The sequence below is a fragment of the Nothobranchius furzeri genome, chromosome 2 (genome assembly GCF_043380555.1).
Source record: "Nothobranchius furzeri strain GRZ-AD chromosome 2, NfurGRZ-RIMD1, whole genome shotgun sequence".
Classification (NCBI taxonomy): domain Eukaryota; kingdom Metazoa; phylum Chordata; class Actinopteri; order Cyprinodontiformes; family Nothobranchiidae; genus Nothobranchius; species Nothobranchius furzeri.
The window spans coordinates 76,881,204-76,906,901 of NC_091742.1; the positions used below are offsets into that span (position 1 = coordinate 76,881,204).

The window sequence follows — 25,698 nt, forward strand, 5'->3', positions numbered from 1 at the left end:
CCTTTCTCCCCTTACCCGCATTTCCTGCCATTTATTAATCGTGTTTCATGATCATCGCTTTCACTTCTTTGGCACTATGTGGAATTTCTACCCATGTGATTAGATTTGTTGCTTGTTTTGCATAAAAATCTGCTATTTCATCTCCCTCAACACCTCTGTGTACTGGAACCCACATAAATCTAGTTTCTATTTCTAATTTATTCAATCTAAATAAACATTCAAATACTTGTAAAAGAATATCTGGTCTACTATCAGTCGATAATGATTTAGTTGACATTAGAGCCGAAAGAGAATCTGTACATGTTAAACACGTTTTTATTCCATTTTGTTCTATCCAAAGTAAGCTAAATGAGATTGCTAACAATTCCACCGTAAAAACTGATAAACTGTTAGAAGTTCTGACTTTTATACTCCCCTCCTCCTTGTGTTTGCACACCTGGGTACAATCAGTTCATCAGCACCTGTGCAGCTTAAAAGAGGAGCTGCCAGACCAACACGTTCTCACTCCCAGCGCGTCAAAAACAAACGCTTGGTCAGCCACCCTCCGCGTCAGACCCCTGACGCCAAAAGTGCCCTTTTTCGTTACTTATGTGTGAAAAGGGTTTTTTCCCTTTTCTGACTGCAGATCCCAATGCAGCGTAAAACTGACGCGTTGGGATGTCCGCTGATGCAGCACCAAACCAGCTCATTGAACCGCACCTAAACCTTAAAGTTTTACTATTTATAACCTTCCCCTCTCCCTCATCCTAACCTTAACCCTCTTGCTACCTAAAACGTTACTCTCACTGTGATCAAGCATTTGTTTCCCATGCATTCTGACTGAATTTTCGTATTTGCCGCCCAAGAGGAACATTAGAACATACTGTCTGGTGAGGGGGAGGTAACAAATACCCTCTACTTTTAACCTTCACCGTGGTAGGTGAAACCTCCCCCTCGCATTGGCTCGGTCCAAACTCGACCAATGACGAGGCGGCTCCCGCCGTTCACTTCATAGAGCCGGCTTTTAGAGCGATCGACACATCACTAACGTGTTAGCTAGCAAGATGGTTAAGGTTAGGATAGGGGTGAGGGGAAGGTTAAATAAGAGGATAAGGTTAGGGTGAGGTACAATGAGCTTGTTTGGTGCCCTGGCTGTGGACATCCCATCGCGTCAGTTTAACACTCCATTGGGATCTGCAGTCAGAAAAGGGAAAACCCCCTTTTCACACATAAGTGACGAAAAAGGGCACTTTTGGCGTCAGGGGTCTGACGCGGAGGGTGGCTGACCGAGCGTTTGTTTTTGACGCGCTGGGAGTGAGAATGTGTTGGCCAGACTGAGAAAAAAAAAGTAGCTGAGACTGATTCACCAAATCCATGTCATGGCACCTTGTTCTTCTGATTCCTTTGGTGTTTTAAAGGTTTTTAGTCAGACTGTTTTTAATGAGTAAAAGCAGGAGTGCTTTTAGATTATAAAACAGGTGAGGGACCAGAGTGCTGGCTCCCTCTTGTGCTCCAAACTTAGAGTAAGGTCAGACGATCTTGTGAGTTATGTTTTAATTGAGAATCACCATTTTAAACATGTCATGACTAGCATTTTTTACACCATTTATTAACCCTTGAGAAATGGAGGTTTGTGTTTTAAAATCCTTATTTATAATAAAATTGTTTACATTTTACCAACTTGCACACGCCTCTGTGTTACACCCACACCTGCTCATAACACCAAGTAAGCCAAGCGAAGTCAAATCAAGTCTAGTCAAGCAATTCAAGACAAGTAATTGAAGCCAAGTCAAGCATATTATCTTTAGTCTAGTCAAACAACAATAATGTGTGCTCTGTAAACAAACCTATATTGCTTGTTATTCTGTGTGTTGGTTGAATCCTTGCTTCCTAATCTTCTGATGGTGACAATTTGTGGTGAGCCTCTCTTCATATCTACACGAGTGTTGCTAAAGGTGACTCAAGTTTGACATGGTAGGAGTACACACTGAACCAGTCACACCTTTTATCCACAGAATGAACAAAACAAACACAGTTTCATTTGGTTTTCAGCTCAGATGCAGTTTACAACTTTAAAACTTACTGAATAACATGCAACGTGTTTGATATTCTCAGTTATTTATTTCATTTACTTCTGAGTGTTTTCGGAAACGTGGTTGAATAAGTCACTGGGTGTTTACAGAGAGAAGACAGGAGATACACATTTTTGGTCTAAATCTTGCCTCGACGTCAATTAGGTTCCAAATTTTCTAAAGAACCATTTTCAATTCAAAACCTGCATTTCACACAAATGTATGAAGGCTTTCTGCACATCCTGCAGAGGTCTAGTGAAGTGTTTTTTTATGCATTAAAAGACTGCAAACTTACTGAAGAGAAATGATGTGAATGGTCTTTAATTGTGCAATCACACTAATGCTTCAACACTACTTTGTTTTCATTACTTTTAAACAGCGATAGGATTTTAATTGGTCTCAGAAGTCAGGTATGGGAAAAACCAGATGTGCACTGCTGATACCAAAACTCAGAACAAGCTGTTGAGGCAGCATTTCTCCTGTGTGAGCACAAACCTGGTCCCACAAGCCCAGAGCCCTACCACGTACGCAAAACTGCTCAACATGCTTCCTCGGGCCTCAGAGACACTTAATGCAGGAAACGTCTTCTTTCTCTGATTGGTAAGTTCCAAATCCTCATTAGTAAAAGACGTTTCAATGCATCTGTTCATTTTATTAAAGCAACACACACAAAGTGACATAATCACAATCACTGTTTTTAACTCCAGTACGTTCACCTCCTTCTGCCGCTGTTGGTTGTTTGGGTCATTTAAACTCTCGACACCTCTCATGAAATCACCATAATACCTAATATTTATAATTAAGTGGAACTGAACTGACACAGATTCACAAATAATCCATCCATATGAACAGCAGTAGCCCTTTTTACAAGACACACCATGCCGGCGTAGTTACCACAACGGTGTGTCTTGTCATGCCAGCATGGCGTTGCGCAAATTTTGCGGCATTCGTTCCGCCTCGCTTGGTAGTAATATTGTGGTAAATATTTGACTTATAAACGGAGATTGCGCCGTGGTGGAACAGAAGAAGGTGTCATGATCACATGGGGAGTTACTGCCAAGCTCTGGCCGGCAACTGTATTGAAAATGGAAGTAAACGCGGGCTGTAAGTTTCGCTTTTCTAACCAGAATCAGCTGAGATGATAAACCGGAGCCATGCAGCGCTCCAGGAGCTTCTCTCCCTTAGAGCTGGAGGTCATGTCACCAGACACTGCACAGGGAATGTGGAGGACAGGCACCTTTAGGAGCATAGCGATCGCAGCTTCAGTCGCAACAAAAAGCTATTTATGTCCAAGATAAACAGAAGTCTGCTGCAGTGCCGAGTCCGCTCCCACACTCCCCTTATGTCGCAATCGCACAATCTTTTGTAAAAAGGACACAGTTGTGCAACATTGCCGCCACGGTCTGATTATTTATAAACGACCGAAGTCTCCCTGATGCCGCCACGGCATTGCGGCAAATTGAAGGCATTGTTTTGTAAAATCGGCTTGTGTTGACTTGCCCTAGAAGAGGTGAAGATGAACCACAGAGGTTCATGCTAAGCATCAGAATTGATAAGAAAGGAAATGTAAGTGGCTTTACACGTGGAACAGTTGTTGGTACCAGATATACTTTTTATTATATATAATATATATTATATATTATATATATACTGTAAAAACTGCTGATCTACTGGGACTTTCACCCACACCCATCTCTGGGGTTAACAGAGAATGGTCTGAAGAAGAGAAACTATGCAGCTAGCAGAAATTGTTGAGGTCAGAGGAAGATGGTGAGACTGGTTGTGAATTATAGAAAGACAACAGTAGTAAAGAATAACCATGGTTCCAGAATTCACCTGGCTAAGAACGGGAATGCGAGGCTACAGTTCACACAGGATCACCAGAACTGGACGAGGAAAAATGCTCGAGTGTGGATCTCAGCTGTAACGTTCAGATGTTTGGGTCAGAATTTGGTGTCACCAACATGAAAGCATGGATCCATCCTGCCTTGTATCAATGCTTCAGGCTGCTGCTGGTGGTGTAATAATGGTGCGGAGATGTTCTTACCCACCTTGTACCACCTGACCTCTTAGCACCACCTGAGCTTGTTTTAAACACCACAGCTTACCTGAGTGTTTCTCCTGAATGTGTCCACCCCCTTATGACCACATGGACCCATTTTCTGATGGCTACTTCCAGCAGGATAAAGCACCGTGTCACAAAGCTCACATCGTCTCTAACGATAGGTTCACTGGACTCCAATGACCTCTACGGTTACCAGAACTCAATTAGTCCAGAACCTTTGGGATGTGGTGGAACTGGAGATTCCCATCAATAATAAAACTTTGTGATGGTGTCATGTCGGTAAGGATCAGAACCTCTGAGGGGTGTTTCCAACAGCTTGTTAGATCTACGGCATGATGGATTGTTTATCAGTGTGCTTAAGGCAGCATTACCATAAAAACAAACATCTGCAGCTACACACTTCACTCTACAACCAGGAGCAATGAACAGAGACGTTTGCTCCAGAATTACAGCTAAACTGGATCATTGAGGTAATTTGTGCATCATTATTTAGACTATTTAAGATTTCCTTCCAAACAGTCTGTGGAGGTAACATTCTGGTGTGGGATGATGACATCAGGCATAAGAGACCCACCACATTTCTGCCCAAACAGCTTAAAGAGAGATTTTAATCAAAGATCAGAGCAAAATAGCATCGAAATATGATGTGTGATGAATTCACTTCCTCACTCAAGTGTTATAGTTTGCCACATTTCCTCCCCCGTGTTCGTCCAGATGCCATTGTTTTAATGGAAAGGACAAGGAAAGGCAAAGACGGCATGAGTCACATGAAGAGATGTAGAAAACGAGAGAGAAAGCCAGCTGGTGAAGAGGAAAAGGAACAGAAATACAGAAGAGTCTTCGCTCCCATGAGCACGGATTTAACGCAGCAGAGCAGCATCTTCCGTAAACAAGAGATTATTGTTAAAACGATGGAATCCCACCTTCAGTTTTCACACCGATGACTTACTTCCATCGCAAAAACACACACATTAGCTGAGAAAACCACTAACGTGCCACATCAACCTCTCATCAGTGTTGATTCTGCTAAGAAATGCACCCAACATACTTAAAAAACAACACTGCAAGGTGAATGCAACACACATCCATCAACATCACACACACGCTTACGTTTCTTAAACTGCAATATACGTAAACACATGATTAAATTGGAGAACACACACACAGGTTGCATGTCTGCATGTTTACAGGGGTCGTCACACACCCTTTTCAAGCGCAGTCCAACACCACACACACACACACACACACACACACACACACACACGTAAACACTTTCCCTACCACCCCTTCCCTTAATGCCTTTCCCACCCACTCAAATTACAGCACACACACTCCCATCCCAACACACACACCTCTTCGTTCCCTCCCTCCAGCCATCCATTCCTCCATCCCTCGCCTGCTGTTTTCCATCCTTACCTTGCAGCAGGCTCTGGAGGTTGAGCTGAGCCTGCTGGTGAAGCTCTTCGACACACTCCGGCCTGCTCCACGAGCCAAACACGTTCACACTCTGTTGCCATGGAGACCTGAAATGGGCCGCGCTGCCACCACCAATGCTGCCACCGCCGCCACCTCCTCCGACGCTGCTGCTGTGGTTGCCATCGCCGTGGCTGCTGCAGCTGACGCCGCGCCTTCCACTCTCTGCCTCGAGACCGCTGGTGGCTGGAGGAAGGAGGGAGGGGAGGAAAAATGATGGATGGATGAAGAGGGAAGGGAGAGAAATAAAGAGGAGAATAAGGTTGTTGTAGTAAAGTGGGGAGGTGGAATAAAGGAGGTGATGCAAACAGAAGGATGGAGGGAGAGAGTGTGGGAAAGAAGATGAAAAATAGAAATAATTAATGAGGAAAAGAGAAGGAAGCAGGTGGGGGGGTGGAGGGAGGGAAAAACACATGTAAATAAAAATGCTTGAATTTGCATAAGTACAAGAGAGACAAACATTACATAATCAATTTTGTTGTCAGGGAGAACAAGGACCTAGGAAGGAAGGAAGGAAGGCAGGGAGGAAGGAAGGAAGGAAGGGTGCAAGGTGAAAAAACTAATGAGGGTTTAGGGAGAAGAGGAGGGAAGAATGGTACAGGACGGGTTTGGTTAGGAATTAGAGAGGAACACTTAATTAGCTGGGAATTGGAGGAGATAGAGGGACAGTATGGGGGGGTGGGGGGGTAGATTAGGGTTGAGTAGAAAAATAAAGCATTGTGGTTTTAGGAATGTGGGAAGGCCAAAAAGGATATTTAGCAAATGGAAAAGCTGAGACCTCAAATAAAATTCTTCCAAGAGATCATCAACATCAGTCCAACATTATGAATGAGATGCTGCCTGGAATCAAAGCTGATGAAATAATTTGACACATCCATTTGTAGATTGGATGTGACTAAGAAACACTAGAAACCCCGTGTGAAACAGAACCGGAGACCAATAACTACAGCTCAGCATCCAAGGGGACAAATCTGACCTCTTTCACACAGGTTCAGTATTTTCCACGAGTCAGTAATCAGGACTTTACACAATCGGCTGAGAACATTCCCACAAAGACTGAAGGAAAACAAAGGGAAGAAAAACACATCAAGAAAGTTCTCCTAAACTGCAGATGCCCTAACTGGGCCTTTGTGAATTCTACAAAGAAGTCTGGAAAAGCATCCAAAACAGCAACCAGCAAAGAGAAGGACAACAGGTGCAAAGGCACCATCATCCCGTACGTAGCAGGAGTCTCAGAGAAACTTAGAAGAATCTTCTCCAAACACAACATCCCGGTAAACTTTAAACCCAACAACACCCTCAGACAGAACCTGGTCCATCCAGAAGACAAAACACCCAAACAGAAGCTCAGTGGCGTCGTTTATGCAGTCCAGTGTAGGAGCACTGTTCAGACCGTTACATCAAGGAAACTAAACAACAATTACACAAGAACATAACACAACACAGGAGAGCCACCTCTTCAGGTCAAGACTCTGCAGTCCACCTTCACCTGAAGGACAAGGGACACACTTAAAACGACAAAGTGCACATTCTGGACAGAGAAGATAGATGGTTTGAGAGAGGAGTAAAAGAAGCTATCTCAGTCAAATGTGGAAAAAAAAACACCTTAAATGGGGGGGGGGGGGGGGGGGTGTTAGATTGCACCTTCCCAGCACCTATAATGCAGCTTTGAATTTCATTCCTAAGCAGTTTCAGTCTAGGCCACACCTTCCTGCATCTAATCAACACAATGACTCATTCTCAGTAGAGGCCAACAACTCATCAGGGGTAGAGAGGCGGGGTACGCAGAGTAGTTTCTGCTCGTTAAGCAGCAATAGACAGGTACAGTTTATAAGCTTGACTCTCACTTATTTAGAATGTTATGTTAGAACTGACAAAGCTCCTCGGATGAGAAACAAAACATCTTCAAGAAACCAAAGAAGTCCAGTTTCCTTCTTGAATGATTCTGTTTATGATTAAAAAAATAATCACTGTGTGATTTTTAAGAAATTTCTATCTATAAAAACAAACATTTACAAATTTGATCACAATTTGTTCTTATTGCTCGTTTAAAGCTCGGGTTACGAGGCAAGATATTAAAATGGTTCAGAGATTTTCCAAACATAAGACACACCTTAAGTGATAATAAAAAAACTCAGATAAAACTATTTGGTCCTACAGTATGATGTCTCAAACACTCAAACAGTGTGGTTCACTCACAAACATTCCTCTGTAATACAGAAAATCTCACATAACGTCTTGAAATCAAACCTGACTTCAGAATAAACAAACATGTAGGAGGAGAAGTGTGCAGCATGCCTCCGACACCGTGCTTTCTAATTGTCTAGACATTTAACCTGCAGCACGTTCACATGTCCTCGATATTTCAGGCTAAGACAATCCAACAGGTTGAAAATCCCCAGTTTATGATTAAAGCTGTCTCAGTGTTCTTCTGGTTAGACTAGAGCACTATAAACACACCACACACAGTAAGATTATCTGATAAGATTATCTTTAGAGCTATTATGGTAATCAGGGTGTCCTTAAGACTGTTGAAAGGGGGAAATCAGGGCAAAAACTGGTATAAGTATCCAGAACCAGGCCCAAGAGATCACCACAGTAGCCTCTATCTCACCTATCCCTAGCGTCTTACCCCTCTGTCACACCTGATGTGATTTTCTGCTGTCATTCCACTTTCCTCTATATAAGGCCCATGTTCATCATCCTTCATTCACCATATCCACCTCTGTCCTATGCCCATGCTCATGTCTGACATACTCAAGTCAAGCCTAACATCCGACTCTCCAAACCATCCATCCTAGCAGGCCTCACCTCATCTAGCACACTTCCTCTTCCAACCTCCCTCTGCCCCAGCACTTGTTTCCAATTTCTCCTCTGTTCTTCACCACTGTGTCGTTTGCTTTGGATGGTTGACCTAAGGTTGTGAAACTCGTCCACCTTTAATACTCCTCTGAGCTTCTCTGGTACACCTGTTTCCCTGTTCTTTACACAATTCTCTCTTGCTTCTACCGGCAGACTCAACCATCGCTGGCATTTCTTCTTTGGCTTTGTATCTTATAATCTGATAAAACTGTACATATACTTGCATTGTTATCGTTAGAAACTTAAAGAAAATGGTTATTTCATATTTTTATGGTACATACACCTGAAGCTTTACTTTTACGATAACAATAACCACGGTGTGTGTCAGTAAGGTTGGTTTTCTAGACGTATACCTAGCTTATTTAAATAAACCAATACATGCATCAAAGGGGTCCTAGCTTCTTGGGTAAACTCTTGTTGAACACCAGAGGTACAACTAACAATTTCCTTTCCTGAAAACTCTATATTACCCTCACAATAGGCTGAGTTTTGAGCAATTAAAATACAATAAAACTTCCTCAAACATGTACTCTCCTCCCAATGAAACTGCTTGGAAACTTTCTCTTGATCAGAACTCAGTTCAAAGGCAGATACAAGTTTAAAGGAATGCTGCCATTCCATTTATCTTGGGTATGTATTCTACGGTGAACGGAGCGGTAGCTGTCATGCCTCGTTTGGTGTAGAGAAGACGTCTCTCCTCACAAAACCTTTCACAGTGTATGGAATTAGAATTTCACCCTCCGAGCTTCCTGCTTCGTGCTCCAAAGCAGCTCTCTCACAGTCTGCCCCTACCAGGCAGAGCTCATGTTTATGATACAAAAGTGCACGTCAGTTAGCATCAGCTACAGGAAACAAAGATAATCGTACATGATTTATAACCTTCAGTCTAACAGAATCGCAGCATGGAGCCAATGCTATTTAGTTTGTCTCTCCTTTGGTGCTTCACATATGATAAATTTTAGGTGAATCAACTGCTTTCTGTTGTTTTTCTTGCTTTTTCATGAAATTTATCTCTTTAATTTGTGGTCCGTGTGCATATTTCCTATTAGCTAAATGTTTTGCATTAAAGATCAACTTTACTCATATTTTTCATAAATTTGCAGTGCTCTCTAGTAAGTCGTACTTTGGGTGGAAAGCATGTGCCTGTTTGATGATGGAGAAATTACCTGGAGGAGAAAGTAGCTTCAGACAGCAGGATCTGGAGTCTAATTTTCTGAGGTTTGGATATCTGGCCCCTTATTGGCCAAAAGCAACACAACTCTACCACTGACTTTGTTTGCTTTGCAAATGACGCAAGCCTGGAGGAGTTCTGCTGTGGGGCGGGTTTGCTAATGCTAATGGGTAGCTTCTACTAGTAGAGACGTTCTCTGCTGTTTCCTGGACGCTAAACCAACAACAGCCTTCCCTGTCGTGAATGTTAAGTAACAGCGTGACGTAGATCTGTCAGGATTTTCTAATCCTAGAGTTTCACCGTCTATTTTCTGTCAGAAGCTGATGCAGGAAATAGGTGTAGGAGACTAGTTTCATGTTCAGTCTGCATGAAAAAGTCAGAGTGACCCATTATAATCAGAAATGATCAATAAAAAATGGGTTGTCAGTAAAATTGACCTTTAAGGAACCTGTTTTGGAAACTCATACAATGAATTTGTTGATGAAAGTTATCTGGGACATAATAGGTGGTGCATGCTCCATTTGAAAAATCCATACTTTTCCAGGCCAGAATTTTCAAGACCTCTTCATAAAAAAGGAGAACATCTGCAAAACAAAATCCTAATTGCCTGAAATGTTGTACTTTCTTGCAAAAATGGCAAAAAAGCACTTTGAAAATGTCTGTTAAATTAATTAGTAAAATAAATACTTAAAACGTGTTACCTGACATATTTACAATAGATGGTGTGACTGTTCCTTGAAAACACACAAAAAAACAAAACAAACGTGTTTTTAACAACCTGGCTTCAGGATATGTCCATTTGAATTGAGTTCACTGAATCCCGTCCACTGATGAACAGAGCAACATAATGTGTGTTTGTGTGTTTATGTATTTTTAATGTGAGTTTAAATGTGGGTATTTTAACAAGTCAAATATGGGATCTTGTGAGGGCCTGTCAGAGTAAAACTGGTCTCAGGAGTTTTAAAAAAATGTGTCACAAAAGACTGTAAATAGTAGATCTGGAAGGCAAAAAAGTGTTAATTACCTTATCTTCTGCTAAACCTCAGGGACACCACTGAAGCTGTGATTGTGTGTTTAAAGACTTCTCACCGTTTTCACAGTAATATCAATACAAGGAGGAGTTATCGTTGATCTAACAAGGTTTCTCACCGCTAGCAAGCCTCAAAGGAGAGTTCTTCAGGGAGGCTGAGGACTGAGCAGGCGCTGACGGCCGATCACCGGACACACGGCCGCGTTTGAAGCAGATGGCAGCTCATTAACCAACTTCCACAAACAATTAAGATGCATTTTCGCCTAATTTATTTACTGACAATGCAAAAAAATAAATACATCTGGTAAATACAACTCACTCAACCTGGAGGTAAGTGGAGAAAATTTAGAAAGTTTGCAAACATTTACTGACGAAGTTTTTGAGTTTTTCATGGGACCGAAGAAATCAGCAGCTCTGACCATCATAGCTGGGCAGAGACCAAAGTAATCAAATACAGCCTTAAAATTACTTTAATCCCCCAAATTCATTACAGTCATGTGAGCACATTGTTAGTTTTACATTACATGGTTAGCTGGGAGTGAATGTCACACAGTTCCCTAGGCTGAACCCAAAGAGCTGCTAGCTGCAGCTAATTACAATTTGTTGATAACTATAAAATTCCATGTAAATCACCGTGTAAAGTGAAATATAGCATTATAGCATTTCTTTTTTATTTCTCAGCTGTTTAGGACCAAAAACAGAGGTTATCTGTCACATGACAGTTGTTTGTTATTGTTTCACACAATTTCCTTTTATCATCATCAGACACAGGTTAAAAAGGTTAGCAAAACTTAATCCTTCTACTGCTCCTTTAAACACTTAAGCTCCTGATCGTGGGGATAAATTACTTTTTACAACAACTTGTGCAGCACACCCAGAGTTCTGTCAGTTGGATTCTTACACAGAAACACACACATGCAGAATCAATAAATAAAAGATTATCACCCCACATGCATCCAACAGACATCCAACCTTCTTTTTTAATAATTTTGTCAAACTTATAACAACTTTGCAGACATTTTTCACAGTTTTCAGTTCAAATCTTGACCAGCAGGTTGTTGTTTAAAACCACAGCGAGCATCAGTCTAGATCTCAGCAGGCTTGTTTGGATCCGTCTGAAATAACCCCGTCACTTCTGACCACCTTGTGTTTATACTCTGTTAATAAAAGTTGTGCTGTAAAGCTGATTTACAGAGAGCTGAACGGCGGGCCTGCTGTACTGCTGGGTGTTGTTATCGGAGGAAACCAGGCCTGGAAAGCTGCCTCATTACGACCAAGTCACAATAAAGGTCAGTGGCGATAATAAGTCTCAATGCTATCAAGGTAGCAGCTCTTAGGCTGGGTGAGGAGTTAAAATGCATTACAAGGGCAAATAATTAAGACACGTCTGGTTCAGAAAGCATGCAGTCAGGGTTTTATAAAGGGTGTGAGATTATTAAAGAGCAAGTCACCCTCAAATCAACTTTTTTTGTTGATAAACTATATAAATGAGAGTCTAATTGCTCTGTAGACAGGTTCTGTCAATAATTTGACACTTTAGTTAATCTTAGTTAAAATTTAAATAATCTGCCTAAAACTGTCAGCGATGCACCGTCGTCAGGCAAAAACTCAGCACTGCATTTGAATTTAAATCTGCCATCGCTATTGGCTAAGAGGTACACTATGATGTTAGATGGTACGTTATGATGTCACAATGTTGTGAGTGTGTGTATTTGTTAGTGGCTCCGCCCTCTCGGTCTGCTAGGCAACAGCATTTGTTGCATTTTTCAAACAGGAAGTGGGAGTTGAGTAAGAATCTGGTAGGGGTTGACTTGCTCTTTAAATGGATGCTTCCTGTTTGAAGAGATCTGATGCAAAAACAGATAAAAAATGCATCATTTGAACTTTGTTTACTTTAGCTGATGTCAGTCAAAATAAAGTTGGGTGGTTTTGATAAAAACTAGCATTTATTTGTTGTTGAAAATGGACTTGTCCTTTGTTTCATTGGTATTTTAGATCCATATTAACTAATAGATTATAGTTGGGAAGCAGTGAAAGGACTGTGAAGTCTGCTATTTAATCTGTGGAAATTGTCAATATTCCTTCACAAATGTCAGATTTGGTGACTTTGAGTGTTTTTCAGCACTTGTGCTGCACATTCTATTCATCTGAAAAATGTTAGAGCTTAGATGTTTATGGTCTAGCCAGTGGCGTCACCAAGAAGTGGCCAAAGGGGGCATGGGGACCTCTGGAAAATTGTTGGCCACCTGAAATAACTAGTTATTGGAAATGTTTCTCAAGAATTGTGTAATCCTGTCTGATGCATAGGCCTGTTTTGTAAATGAAAAAGGAGCACCGACAGGCTAATCTTTCCTAGAGTAACCACCTGCAACAATTTGGTATGCCACCCCAAACATTTTCACTCTCCTCATGAAAATAATCTGGGGATGCCACCAGGAATCCTGGTCCTGGGTGTCTTCTATCCTGCAAGAGTTTGTTGTCTCCCTGCTCCAACAAACCAGATTCAATGGTTAAATAGCCAGTTCAGCAGGTCATCAAGCTCTGCAGAAGCCTGTTATTATTTAGAGGTCTTAACACACCAGTTCTACTGCATCTGGGCCCACACATACACATTTGGTTGCATGTAGCTTTCTAAAGGTGTTTTTAGTGGGATTATGTGTGTATGTGTGGGTTCTCTTCTTCAACACACTTGAGGCTCTCTGACTGGCCTGAGGCTTTTGTTACGTAGCTCAGTGCTGCCCCCAGCAGGACATGTAAGCTCACAACACAGTGTAATATTCAGATGTTTAATCCAATGCTTTCTTCTCTTCTGTTCTTGTTCATTTACTGAACATATTATCTGCATTATTATAAACAAACTCACAAATAGAAACCTCATTATTAATTTATCGCCACTCAAAAATGTGTAAAAGCTGAAGGTGTGTGTTAGTTTGTTAGAAACAAAAATAAACAAGGACCCCTAACTCATCTCTCTCTCTCTCTCTCTCTCTCTCTCTCTCTCTCTCTCTCTCTCTCTCTCTCTCTCTCTCTCTCTCTCTCTCTCTCTCTCTCTCTCTCTCTCTCTCTCTCTCTCTCTCTCTCTCTCTCTCTCTCTCTCTCTCTCTAAAGCAAATAATATTCACAGAATGGTTCAAAGAATGAGGCGTGGTGAGGAGATGCTTGTGTGTTGGAGTCAGCATGAACCACCTGGATCAGCTGGAATAGTGAACCAGAGCAACAAGTGGTCCTTTGTATGTACTCATATGCAACATTTACATTCTCAATTATTTCTCCAAGAATAGCAATCTAATTAAACACAAAATAAACCTTCTGATGTCAGCATCCCTGCAGGTGTGTGTGTGTGTGTGTGTGTGTGTGTGTGTGTGTTCAGTCATGTTTGCTAGCAGGAAGAAAGATGTAATTTTATGCTAATTAGTGTTGCAGAAATTTGCGTCACTTTAATTGAGATGGTGTGTTCCACAACCAGCTCAACAACATGACTCACAACACACACACACACACACACATGCACACACATGCACACACACACACACACACACACACACACACACACACACACACACACACACAGGCGCACACACGGGCGCACACACACACACACACACACACGCACACACACACACACACACACACACACACACACACACACACACACACACACACACACAAACCTGTGTGAATGACTAAGCTCATATGCTCCATGCAGTTGGTGATGTGTCACCTTAACCTGAGTGTGTGCTTTTGTTAAATTCCTAAATCTAATGTATACTTACGAACCTTGAGATCTTGACGGTGTTCTGTTTTTTTCACGTCAAGTGTAGCACACATTGCTGAATCTTTACCTTAGAGGACAGACCTTAAACATCACTTAGTACACACACACTATAAATGAGAAATAAAAAAACTAGAGTAATTAGTTTAAAGTGATTAAATGCTCCATGGATTTAGTCTGTAATCACTGGTGAAGTAAGTACGTACAGCTCTGTAAAAGGAACAATCTACGACTCGGTCCAACACGGAGAACCTCCAAAAAGATCTCCAGCTGCAGTTATCCATAATGAGATGATTTCAACTCTAAATCTTTTCTCTCGCAGCACGATTCCAAATTTTTGATAACATCCATTTTCCAAAGCTGTAGCTCTGGCTACATATGAACATTTGAAATTCTGTTTCTTAAGCTTCCTGACCCAAATGTGAGTCAATTTCTACTCATCTCTGAGCTCCAAGATCCTTCACGTACACTTAAACGTCTCACTCAGAGATAGTTTCTGTTTATTTAAGGTGAAACGAAGCCGAAGCAGCCCGACTAATCCACCGTTTGGGCGCACAGACTGCCTGCAGCTAGCACACAGAGCATCAGCAGCAGCATGTGAGTAATTTATTCATGCTGAGGCAGATGACACTGCAACTAGAGTTTTCTGTCATCACACTTTTAGGCAGTTTTACATTTAGCTTGTGTGCGTTAGAGGTCAATCAGAAACTCTGTCCTGGAATCTGTGTGAATAAAAGTATTTGATTAATTAAAAAGAAAAGCTATGTCTTTAGCTCAGAGACAAATAAAACCACTTGGCATAAAAATAACTCAAAGGTGGAAAGAACAAAGAAGCTGAACTGCCCCCTAGTGGCTGGTTGCAGTATATGTTTTAAGCCACTCCCCCTCCATGTAAATAAATGGAACAATTTCCTCATTTAAAATGAAAAATACATCTCTATTCAAAATGTCAAGGTGCTGACTTATATTTACTTTTGAGATTTTTGCATCACGTTTGTGTTGGAGCCACATTGGGCTAAATTAATAGCTAAATTATTTATGAAACGTGAATTTGCAAAAACAGTTTCATTTTTATAAAGTTGTCTTTTTAAATCTGTTTTAATAAAACACCTGCTAAGGCTAGTTGTTGTAAATGATGACAAACGACCCACACTTGTATAGTGTTTTTCAGAGTCAGAAGACTCCAAAGTGCTTTACACTACCGTTTATCACTCATCCATTCACACCCTGGTGATGATGAGCTACGATGTAGCCACAGCTGCCCTGGGGTGCACTGACAGAGGTGAGGCTGCAGAGCACAGGCGCCACCGGTCCCTCCGAACACCAACAGCAGGGAAGGTGGGTTAAGTGTCTTGCCCAAGGACACAGCAGCCGATATCTCTGTGCGGAGCCGGGATCAAACCTGCAACCATCCATTTACTGGACAACCCGCCCAACCTCGTGAACCCTTGGGTATCTCTTGAGTATCTGTCAGCATTTCGGCGAGTACGCTTGTGACAATAAGCCTAATTTATACTCGCTCCACGAGGGAAAGATAGGGGCGCATTGACCGGGACGTTTTGCCTTCGGACCTCTCAAGTCTCCTGGGGAGTGTTGCAAAGCAATTCCCCGCCAGAACAACAGAGGGTGTAGCGCTGCTCTGGGGTAAATATCTGGTCCAAGATAGTGTATTTACTATTGTGATTTTTGTATTTCAGAGACTTTTTAACACAGACAAATTTGTCTCTCATTCTCCTCCGCCTCTTCATGCGCTCGCCACCTCTAAACCCATGTTTACTGTCATTTCTGTCCACGAATAAAACGCCTGCTGCGTGTCTTTTCGCTCCTCCAGTCACCGGTGAAAAAAACGTTCATATTTTTAGAGTTTTTCCGCAAAGTTTTCTTCAAGCTGCTCTGTGTCTGCTGCTTGATGTCTTCAGCTTTCTTTGTGTTTTGAGGGCGCGATGGCGGCGTTGCCGAAAGCAGCATCCTGCCCAATCACAAGCTTGCATTCTCCGTCTCGCTGGACGGATGTCTAGTAAAGAGAGCTTGACTCCGTCCATCTTTGCGAGCCTGCTGGAGAGCCCTCGATAGCACGGGTAATGGCGTTGCGTGCGTACTGATGCAGACGTATAAATAGGCTTTAGAGTGTCCTGCTAGAGTGAGATGTTATACAGTTTGGCTCGCTGAAACCCTAGGCCGTGCATTGTCCTCACGTTGTTAAAAATGTATTCACAAAAATGTGTTAAACGTAGTGTGTGCCAGGCTTTAGATGTAGATGGTTTAGAATTACTGAGCAAGGCAGGATCTGATGCTTGTTGAGGTTTTTTAGCATAGTTCAGTTAGTAGCATACAGGTTCTGTCAAAATAACGTCCTAATTCTTTGAGTCTGGCAGTAATCTGTCCTGGGGCAGCTAGTGGAACTGAACTCGGCTTTCAAAACAATCCGGATTTAATCACAGCTGATACAAATAAACAAGTGGCTTTTCCTTCATGGGCTGGATTGGGTTGGACAGCTTTGCTACCTTCACAAACTCTTTCTCTGTAGGACACAACCGATTTGGTAGAAAATCACAGAGATTGAAAACTACATCTTTCTCACACTTTCAGAGAGACCCCAGAAATGTGTCTCTAACAAGCTCTGCTGAGCCAATCGGGGAGCTGGGCTGTAAATCAAACCTTCCCAAATAAGTCGTGTCAGTTCTGCTGGGATGGACCGTGTGTCACTTTGGCTGTTGCTGCTGTAAATTCAAGTTCAAACTTTACTGCCACACACACACACACACACACATATGCACACACAGTCACACAAACACACACTCATATGCACACACAGTCACAGATTATCTATCACAGTGATTGATAACACAGATACACAATGCTGCTATCGCTGGGCAGGACCCACAACGCTGACTCAGCAGCGACTGCAGGAGGTTGGGGAGAGGGAGAGAGAGAGAGAGAGAGAGAGAGAGAGTATCTGAGAAACAGAGGTGTTAATCTACATGTGCGTCTCTTCTTTCCCTGGAGGAAAAAAATGTGGCAAACTGACAGGAAGTGATGTCACAGATCCACAAGGTCAGTAGGTAATGTATTTGTCTTCTCAAAACCTTCTCAGCTAATTGTCCCACTCTCTACACACTCACACACACACTCACACACACACACACACACACACACACACACACACACACACACACACACACACACACACACACACACACACACACACACACACACACACACACACACAGTGTTTCCTTCATCAAGGTTCTTCTCCGTGATGTTTTTGACCCTATCATCTGAGGTGAGAGCACACTCGTCCTGCTGGGCTTCATCAATCTTCTTTTATCACTTCAACTTACACACACACACACACACACACACACACACACACACACACACACACACACACACACACACACACACACACACACATAGACCCCTGCAGAAATACACATGTTTAGCTGATACAGGGACACAGATGGTTCAAGGTGTACTGTACCCACACACACACACACGCGCGCACACGCACGCACGCACGCACGCACACACACACACACACACACACACATGCGCGCACACACATGCAAGCACACACACACACACACACACACACACATGTGCGCACACACATGCACGCACACACACACACACACACACACACGCACACACACACACACACACACACACCAGCTGTCAGATCCCATCCCAGCAAAGCACATCTGCAAAACTCAGCTACAGGTTTCAGAATAAAAGATTTAAACAGACACAACAGTTGTGCTGAAGCAGTTTGGTGGGACCGTCTCTTCTATAAGCACAACACGAGACCACGTGGAAGCCCCTTTAAAGTCTGACACGCCGTACTCATGGAGCACTGCTTTGGTTTTTCCTACAGCACAACCTCAATACATGTCGTTTAAACATTTCATGCCGAGCAACGCTAGTTAGGCTTTGAATATTTAATGGTGCAAAGACAACAACTGTCAGACAGAGCTGCTGTTCCAGCACACGAGGGACGGTGATGTGCTTTTATATTGGCCTCCTGTGGCACACCTAACAGCGAGCTGGGAGAGGTGTGATTACAGCTCCAGTTTGTTATCTTTTAAGTTGCTGTTTCCTTCTGCTCAAAGATGCAGGAATTGATTCTTGTACTCCAACAAGGTCACGGAGCTGAAGGAAAGGTTTGTTTATTCACACCAACGTTCCTGTCCCAGATGAAAGTGATGCCCCAGTGAAAGAAGGTGATATCAGTTAAATTCAGCATCCATGCAAGAAAATTTAAAGGGATAGTTCAGAACAATTAATATTTAACCTGTTGTAGATAGCTTTATGAATGGCCTCAAATTGGAGAAACTGTCTCCTAGCTTGATGGGATTGATGAGCTAACAGCTAGTGTAGATGTGCTCAAAATTTAAGAGGATTACTAGCATCATTAAAAACGTCCACCCGCAGACTTCTGTTTAAGAAACCTTTACATCACATTGCATGTTTACATACATGAAATTATATGGTTATTTAGCACAATCAGCAGCAGAAGCTAGCCATAGTACACCCGGGACTGCTTAAATAGTTTTCTCAAAACAGTATTTTAATGAGAAATTGATGGTGGTCATAACATCTGTATGAACTGTTCAAAATCTGCTCAAACGAGCCATAATGGGTTTATCAATAGAGAAATCCCATCTATAGCAGATTTTTATCAATGTTATTTTGGGAGTTCTTCATATTCTAGCAGGTAACATTACAGAGGTATTTATACCAACAGCAACTACAGGCTTTCTTCAAAAATGCTACAGCTAGCTATTAGCACTCACAAAATGTCCTAATAATTGAATGACAAAGAAAAGCAAAACAAAGCTTACTGCATTGTAAAATGCCGTACCCATGAATCATTACAAAATTTGTGAAACAGAAGATGTTTCGGTAAAATAATCCAAATTGGTCTTGTTTTCTTTCGAGTTAGACTAAAAGACCATTATTTAAAATGTTGCTATTTGGAGAGCTGCCATCAACAGCCTCTCCAAAAATATCCCTTTAAGAAAAATACCATCTCAGTTTACATACTACATTCTACATGCTACATAGTATCTACTTTTTCGTTTGAGATGCTGAAAATCTTATAGAAGAATAGAAGATACCAGATTCCTGAATATGAGCAAAATCTTGTATTTTGCTCCATTTGGAGCACCAAAGGACTAACGGCCACTGCATGTATTAGAGGGGACCGCATGTTCTTGCAGAAAAAACAACAGGGAAACAAAAAGTCAACGAACTTCTCACAATCTCAACTAGTTGGTGAGTACCGATAGTAGATTAATCTAATCTTATTAACATTTTGATTTAGGCTTGAAAGCCTCTCTAAGAGAATAAAAGTCCTCAGTTTAAATAAGTATGTTGTTCTGATTTCTGATTATTTTCATTTCAGTCGGACAGTCATTCATTTGGACCATAAGCTGGACCAAGTGTTAGTGGTGGTGCTTTGTAGAGCGTCCTATGTTTAATCTCTACAGCTTTAAGTGAGAACAAAGGAAAACTAAAATATCAGTGAATCATACTTGTAGATGCTAATTAGTTGCTAATGGAGCATCGGATCTGTCCTGGCCTCATCTGTCAGACCTGACCATGATCTCCAGAGGTCTTTTGTCACCATCTGTCAGGCCCTTCAATTTGTGTTGGCACTCGACCTGTAATTCCAGTCTGCTTGGATAGATTTAGCCTCGACACTACAAGCACCACTGTGCCATGACGTACGGTCTCGGTCAGATAACTTCCAGCGGTGGTTGTCTCAGAGGAAAGTTTGACAGGAAGCAGCGCTCCATCTATTTCCTGTTCTCTTTCTGCTCGCCGCACACTCATGTCTATCAAACCTCATGAATGGGAATGTTGGCTCTACGATGATCCAATGAGAGAACAATAGAGTCGCCGGACTCTATTTGACACGGATATGAGTTAATTTGGCTTTACCTTCAGTTGCACCTTGTATTACATTTCAATATTTCAGTGGTTAAAGCCACTGGCATTCCAAATGTGGGAGTCATTGGCAATCCCTTTGAAATATCTTCTAACCCCAATTTCAGAGTGCAGAAAACATTCATTTAATTGTTTTTGCCTGTTTAGGTTTTTGTCCCTCATTCACAAAGTCATTCCCAGTATTCTTCCAATAAACAACCTAAAGGAAATTCCTGAAATTCTGTAATGGGTTTTTGGAGTTGGTGTGCAAGCCCAGCATCAATGTCTTCTATCCGGCCACCCCATAAATACCTTTCTGGAGGTGTCTTCTGTTTCTGAAAACAATATTCTGCTTTGTTTCTAAAAGAAAATAATTGGTAAACAATAATGAGGCTGATGGGCTTGGATACTCTCTTCTCTCTGTCAAGCAGGCTTATTTGGAGTCTTGAGGGAAGGTCATTTGCAGGTCACACACATCATTAACACGGATATTTACTTTGGATTCAAACCCTCGGTAACACGTAAACACCACAGCTTCAGAGTGGTATGAATATCAGGAGCTTGAGTTGGTTTCACTAACAAAGAGGTGCTGTCAGCTGAAGATGCATCACGCACCGTCACCTTGTTGTCTCTGAACAAATACCTGCTCCTTCTTTCTATTGTTTCGTTTCAACCCCAAAACTAAATTTGTGCCATCTTTCTTTTATTCTCCAGCTTCTGAGTGATTCATCATTGGTCCGTCTCCTTGAGCTAAAGCTTTATCTTTGAGGTCAAATGAAAGTAAGACTCTCAGCTTCATTCCCACTCATTCTCACATTTAGAAAAACATTAATCCCAAACCTCGGAGGGGCAGCCAGAGAAACTTTCATATTCTATGTTCAAACACCCAAATAATGACTTTGATTGTGTGGAAACCATTTGCAAATATCTCAGAATCACACAACTCAACCAATAAATTATATATATGTATATATATATATATATATATATATATATATATATATATATATATATATATATATATATATATATATGTATGTATATATATATATATATATATATATATATATATATATATATATATATATATATATATATATATATATATATATATATACAGACAGGTCCATAAATATTAGGACATCGACACAATGCCAACATTTTGGGCTCTATACAGGTGCTGGCCAGTAAATTAGAATATCATCAAAAGGTTGAAAATATTTCAGTAATTCCATTCAAAACGTGAAACTTGTACATTATATTCATGCAATGCACACAGACCAATGTATTTCCGATGTTTATTACGTTTAATTTTGATATTCATAAGTGACAACTAATGAAAACTCCAAATTTGGTATCTCAAAAAATTAGAATATTCTGAAAAGGCTGAATATAGAAGACACCTGCTGCCACTCTAATCAGCTGATTTACTCAAAACACCTGCAAAGGCCTTTAAAAGGTCCCTCAGTCTTGTTTTGAAGGCACCACAATCATGGGGAAGACTTCTGACTTAACAGCTGTCCAAAAGACAATCATTGACACCTTGCACAAGGAGGGCAAGACACAAAAGGTGATTGCTAAAGAAGCTGGCTGTTCGCAGAGCTCTGTGTCCAAGCACATTAACAGACAGGCGAAGGGACGGAAAAAATGTGGTAGAAAAAAGTGTACAAGCTCTAGGGATAACCGCACCCTGCAGAGAATTGTGACGACAAACCCATTCAAAAATGTGGGGGAGATCCACAAAGAGTGGACTGCAGCTGGAGTCAGCGCTTCAAGAACCACCACGAGGAGACTCATGAAAGACATGGGATTCAGGTGTCGCATTCCGTGTGTCAAGCCACTCTTGAACAAGAAACAGCACAAGAAGCGTCTCGCCTGGGCCAAGGACAAAAAGGACTGGACTGATGCTGAGTGGTCCAAAGTTATGTTTTCTGATGAAAGCAAGTTCTGCATTTCCTTTGGAAATCAAGGACCCAGAGTCTGGAGGAAGAGCGGAGAAGCACAGAATCCACGTTGCATGAGGTCCAGTGTAAAGTTTCCACCGTCAGTGATGGTGTGGGGTGCCATGTCATCTGCCGGTGTTGGCCCACTCTGTTTCCTGAGGTCCAGGGTCAATGCAGCCGTCTACCAGGAAGTTTTAGAGCACTTCATGCTTCCTGCTGCTGACCAACTTTATGGGGATGCAGACTTCACCTTTCAACAGGACTTGGCACCTGCACACAGTGCCAAAACCACCAGCACCTGGTTCAAGGACCATGGCATCCCTGTCCTTGATTGGCCAGCAAACTCGCCTGACCTTAACCCCATAGAAAATCTATGGGGTATTGTGAAGCGGAGGATGCAATACCCTAGACCCAACAATGCAGAGGAGCTGAAGACGACTATCAGAGCAACCTGGGCTCTCATAACACCTGAGCAGTGCCACAGACTGATCGAGTCCATGCCACGCCGCATTACTGCAGTTATTGAGGCAAAAGGAGCCCCGACTAAGTATTGAGTGCTATACATGCACATTCTTTTCATGTTCATTCTTTTCAGTTGGCCAACATTAGAGAAACAAACATTTTTTCATTGGCCTTTAGAATATTCTAATTTTCTGGAATACCAGATTTGATGTTTTCATTGGTTGTCACCTATAAATATCAAAATTAAACGTAATAAACATTGGAAATACATTGGTCTGTGTGCATTGCATGAATATAATGTACAAGTTTCACGTTTTGAATGGAATTACTGAAATATTTTCAACCTTTTGATGATATTCTAATTTACTGGCCAGCACCTGTACACCATCACAATGGATATCAAATGAAACGAACAAGATGTGCTTTAACTGTAGACTCTCAGCTTTTATTTGAGGGTATTTACATCCAAATCAGGTGAACGGTGTAGGAAGTACAACAGTTTGCATACGTGCCTCCCACTAATTCTGTCCCGTTACTTTTGGTCCCTTAACAAGTGGGAGGCATGTATGCAAACTGTTGTAATTCCTACACCGTTCACCTGATTTGGATGTAAATACCCTCAAATAAAAGCTGACAGTCTGGAGTTAAAGCACAGCTTGTTCGTTTCATTTGATATCCATTGTGATGGTGTATAGAGCCAAAAATGTTAGCTGTGTGTGTGTGTGTGTGTGCGTGCGTGCGTGCGTGTGTGTGTGTGTTTTGTTGGCAAATACCTATGTTAACGATATATGGTGCATCCCTAAGTTCAACAAATGAATCAGGTGTGTTGGAGCACAGAAACAACTAAAACATGCAGGATGATGCCCTTTGAGGACTAGGGTTGGACACCATTTATGTAGACAGTGAGGGATGAAATGTACCTGGACCAGTTTGACTTCACCACAAAAGGCAAGAGAAACAAACCCTATTGCCAATGAGGCCCCAATGCATGTGGTCCATGTTTTGGTACATCCTATCATCTCTTGTGACTAAGATACTTGAACTCCTCCACTTGAGGCAAAGGTTCATTTCCAACTTTTTTAAAATGCCTCTGCCTCAGACTTAAAGGAGCACATTCTGATTCCTTTGGGATCTGGAACAGTAACTGTGAGTTTTCTTTTAAAGTAAAAGAAAAGTCGATTTCCAAACCACACCATTACTGCTAGTGGAGCTTCATCTGATGCCTCCAGCAGCATCTTATTCCATCTAACCAGTCAGCGTTGATCATTTCATACCAAAAATGAGAAATTCCACCATTATTCTGACATATGTTCACCTTTTACCTCGCCTCCTCACACTGTTCGATTCACACCCGTCACTCGGTTCACAGCAGCCGGGCCGATCCAACAACTGAGCCGCCGCATTTAGCATCTCATCTGCATAAAAATTCAATGAGACTTGATTTTTTCTCCCCTCATATTCATATTAAATTGAGCAGAAGAGGTAATGAGCAAAATACGCTGAGATAATGAGAGAAGCGTGTATGTGTGTCCTTCAACCAGGGATGACATATGAGCATGTGAAATACTGTGTGTATGTGTGCAGGTAGCACGTGACTGTGTGTGTGTGTGTTTGCGTGCGTGCGTGCGTGTGTGTGTTTCCATTTTCCCTCCTAGAGTGTAAAATGGTTTAGAAGAGAATCTCAGCCGTAGATGTGTGTTGGATGTAATCATAGCACCTCTATGGTAACCACTATAACTGAGCACAACACTGCCAAACCACAAAGTGCACTTTCAGCAACGTGCACGGATAGTTGAGTAGTGTTCAAGCACACACATGATCTAAAATAACCACCTGAACAACCAGACGTGAAGAGTTCCACAGGGGAGGGAAATTAGACAAGCTAAGTGAGCACTCTTCAAACATCAAATGCCTCTTTTTCTCTAAAAATACCTGTAGAGAAGACCATATCACCACACTTATCGACATTCTGTCACCAGCACAACTTTTACAAAAACTACAGTATCTGTCATTTATGCGACAGCCAGCTGAAAGCATGAAAATCCATTCAAGTCTGGATTTGTTTCAACATCTTGTCAGAAAAAGTGTTTTTCAGACAATTTTTTAAAGTCGAGTTTCAGCAAAGCTTTTACAGTTATGTTGTCAAGTCTATAGCAAATGCTCTTCTGTGTAGTGTCTGACAAACACACAATTCAAACTACCTGGAGCCATCTTAGAGGACTGACAATGAACCGTTTAAAGTAAAAGCACACGCAGACACATTAACTTCACAAGTACAGAACCATTTGTGACAATTTTCCTTTAGTTTTTAGCAACATGGTTGTTCATGAAGAAAGAGAGGTGCCACTTCTTGGAGGAATGTGCCAAATTTTATGCTGTTGTTCTAAACTAAGATCATATTATGCAGAGAAATAATGAAATTGTTGCCATTTTGGTCATTTTCAAACAAATATAAAGGCACATAAATATCTCATATTCCCTCCTCCTAAAGCTACAATGACATATCTGGAAAACAAGCTTGCTTAAAACTTTTTTTCATGCCTCTTAATAATGTTCTAACATAGAATAGCTGTAAATATAATGTTCAGATGAAATAAAACAAACAAAAACAAAGTGGTTCTCTCGTATTTGTCTAAAAACCTCAGTAAATAACACACCAATGACTCGACAGCAAATGGACCATCTGGTTGTCGCCTGGGTCCTCCATTCATTACACACTGGCATATTTAGAAAGGAACACCACTGATGTGAGAGGTTCTCCGCTCAATAATATCAGAGAAGGAGAAACAGCTGGCTGCTACCACTTCAACTTTAGGAAAAACTACCAAAGTCCCAAAAAGATAAACACCATTTGGAGTCACAGACAACAAAAGACGTTTGGACCTAGAAAATGGCGACTGGTGTTTAGCGCTGTCTCGTTTAGTCCGGGATCGGGGGTTTC

General features: G+C 41.6%; 1 protein-coding gene across 3 annotated transcripts in view; it reads right to left on the bottom strand.

Moving 5' to 3' along the window:
• The window catches only part of nhsl2 (NHS-like 2), a 215,538-nt gene that overhangs the window by 61,955 nt on the left and 127,885 nt on the right, over positions 1-25,698 (bottom strand). For all 3 annotated transcript variants that reach the window (XM_070547984.1, XM_070547985.1, XM_070547986.1), the window contains exon 2: positions 5,533-5,775. In XM_070547984.1, the coding sequence (XP_070404085.1) occupies positions 5,533-5,775 (243 nt within the window). The remainder of the gene's footprint in view (positions 1-5,532; positions 5,776-25,698) is intronic.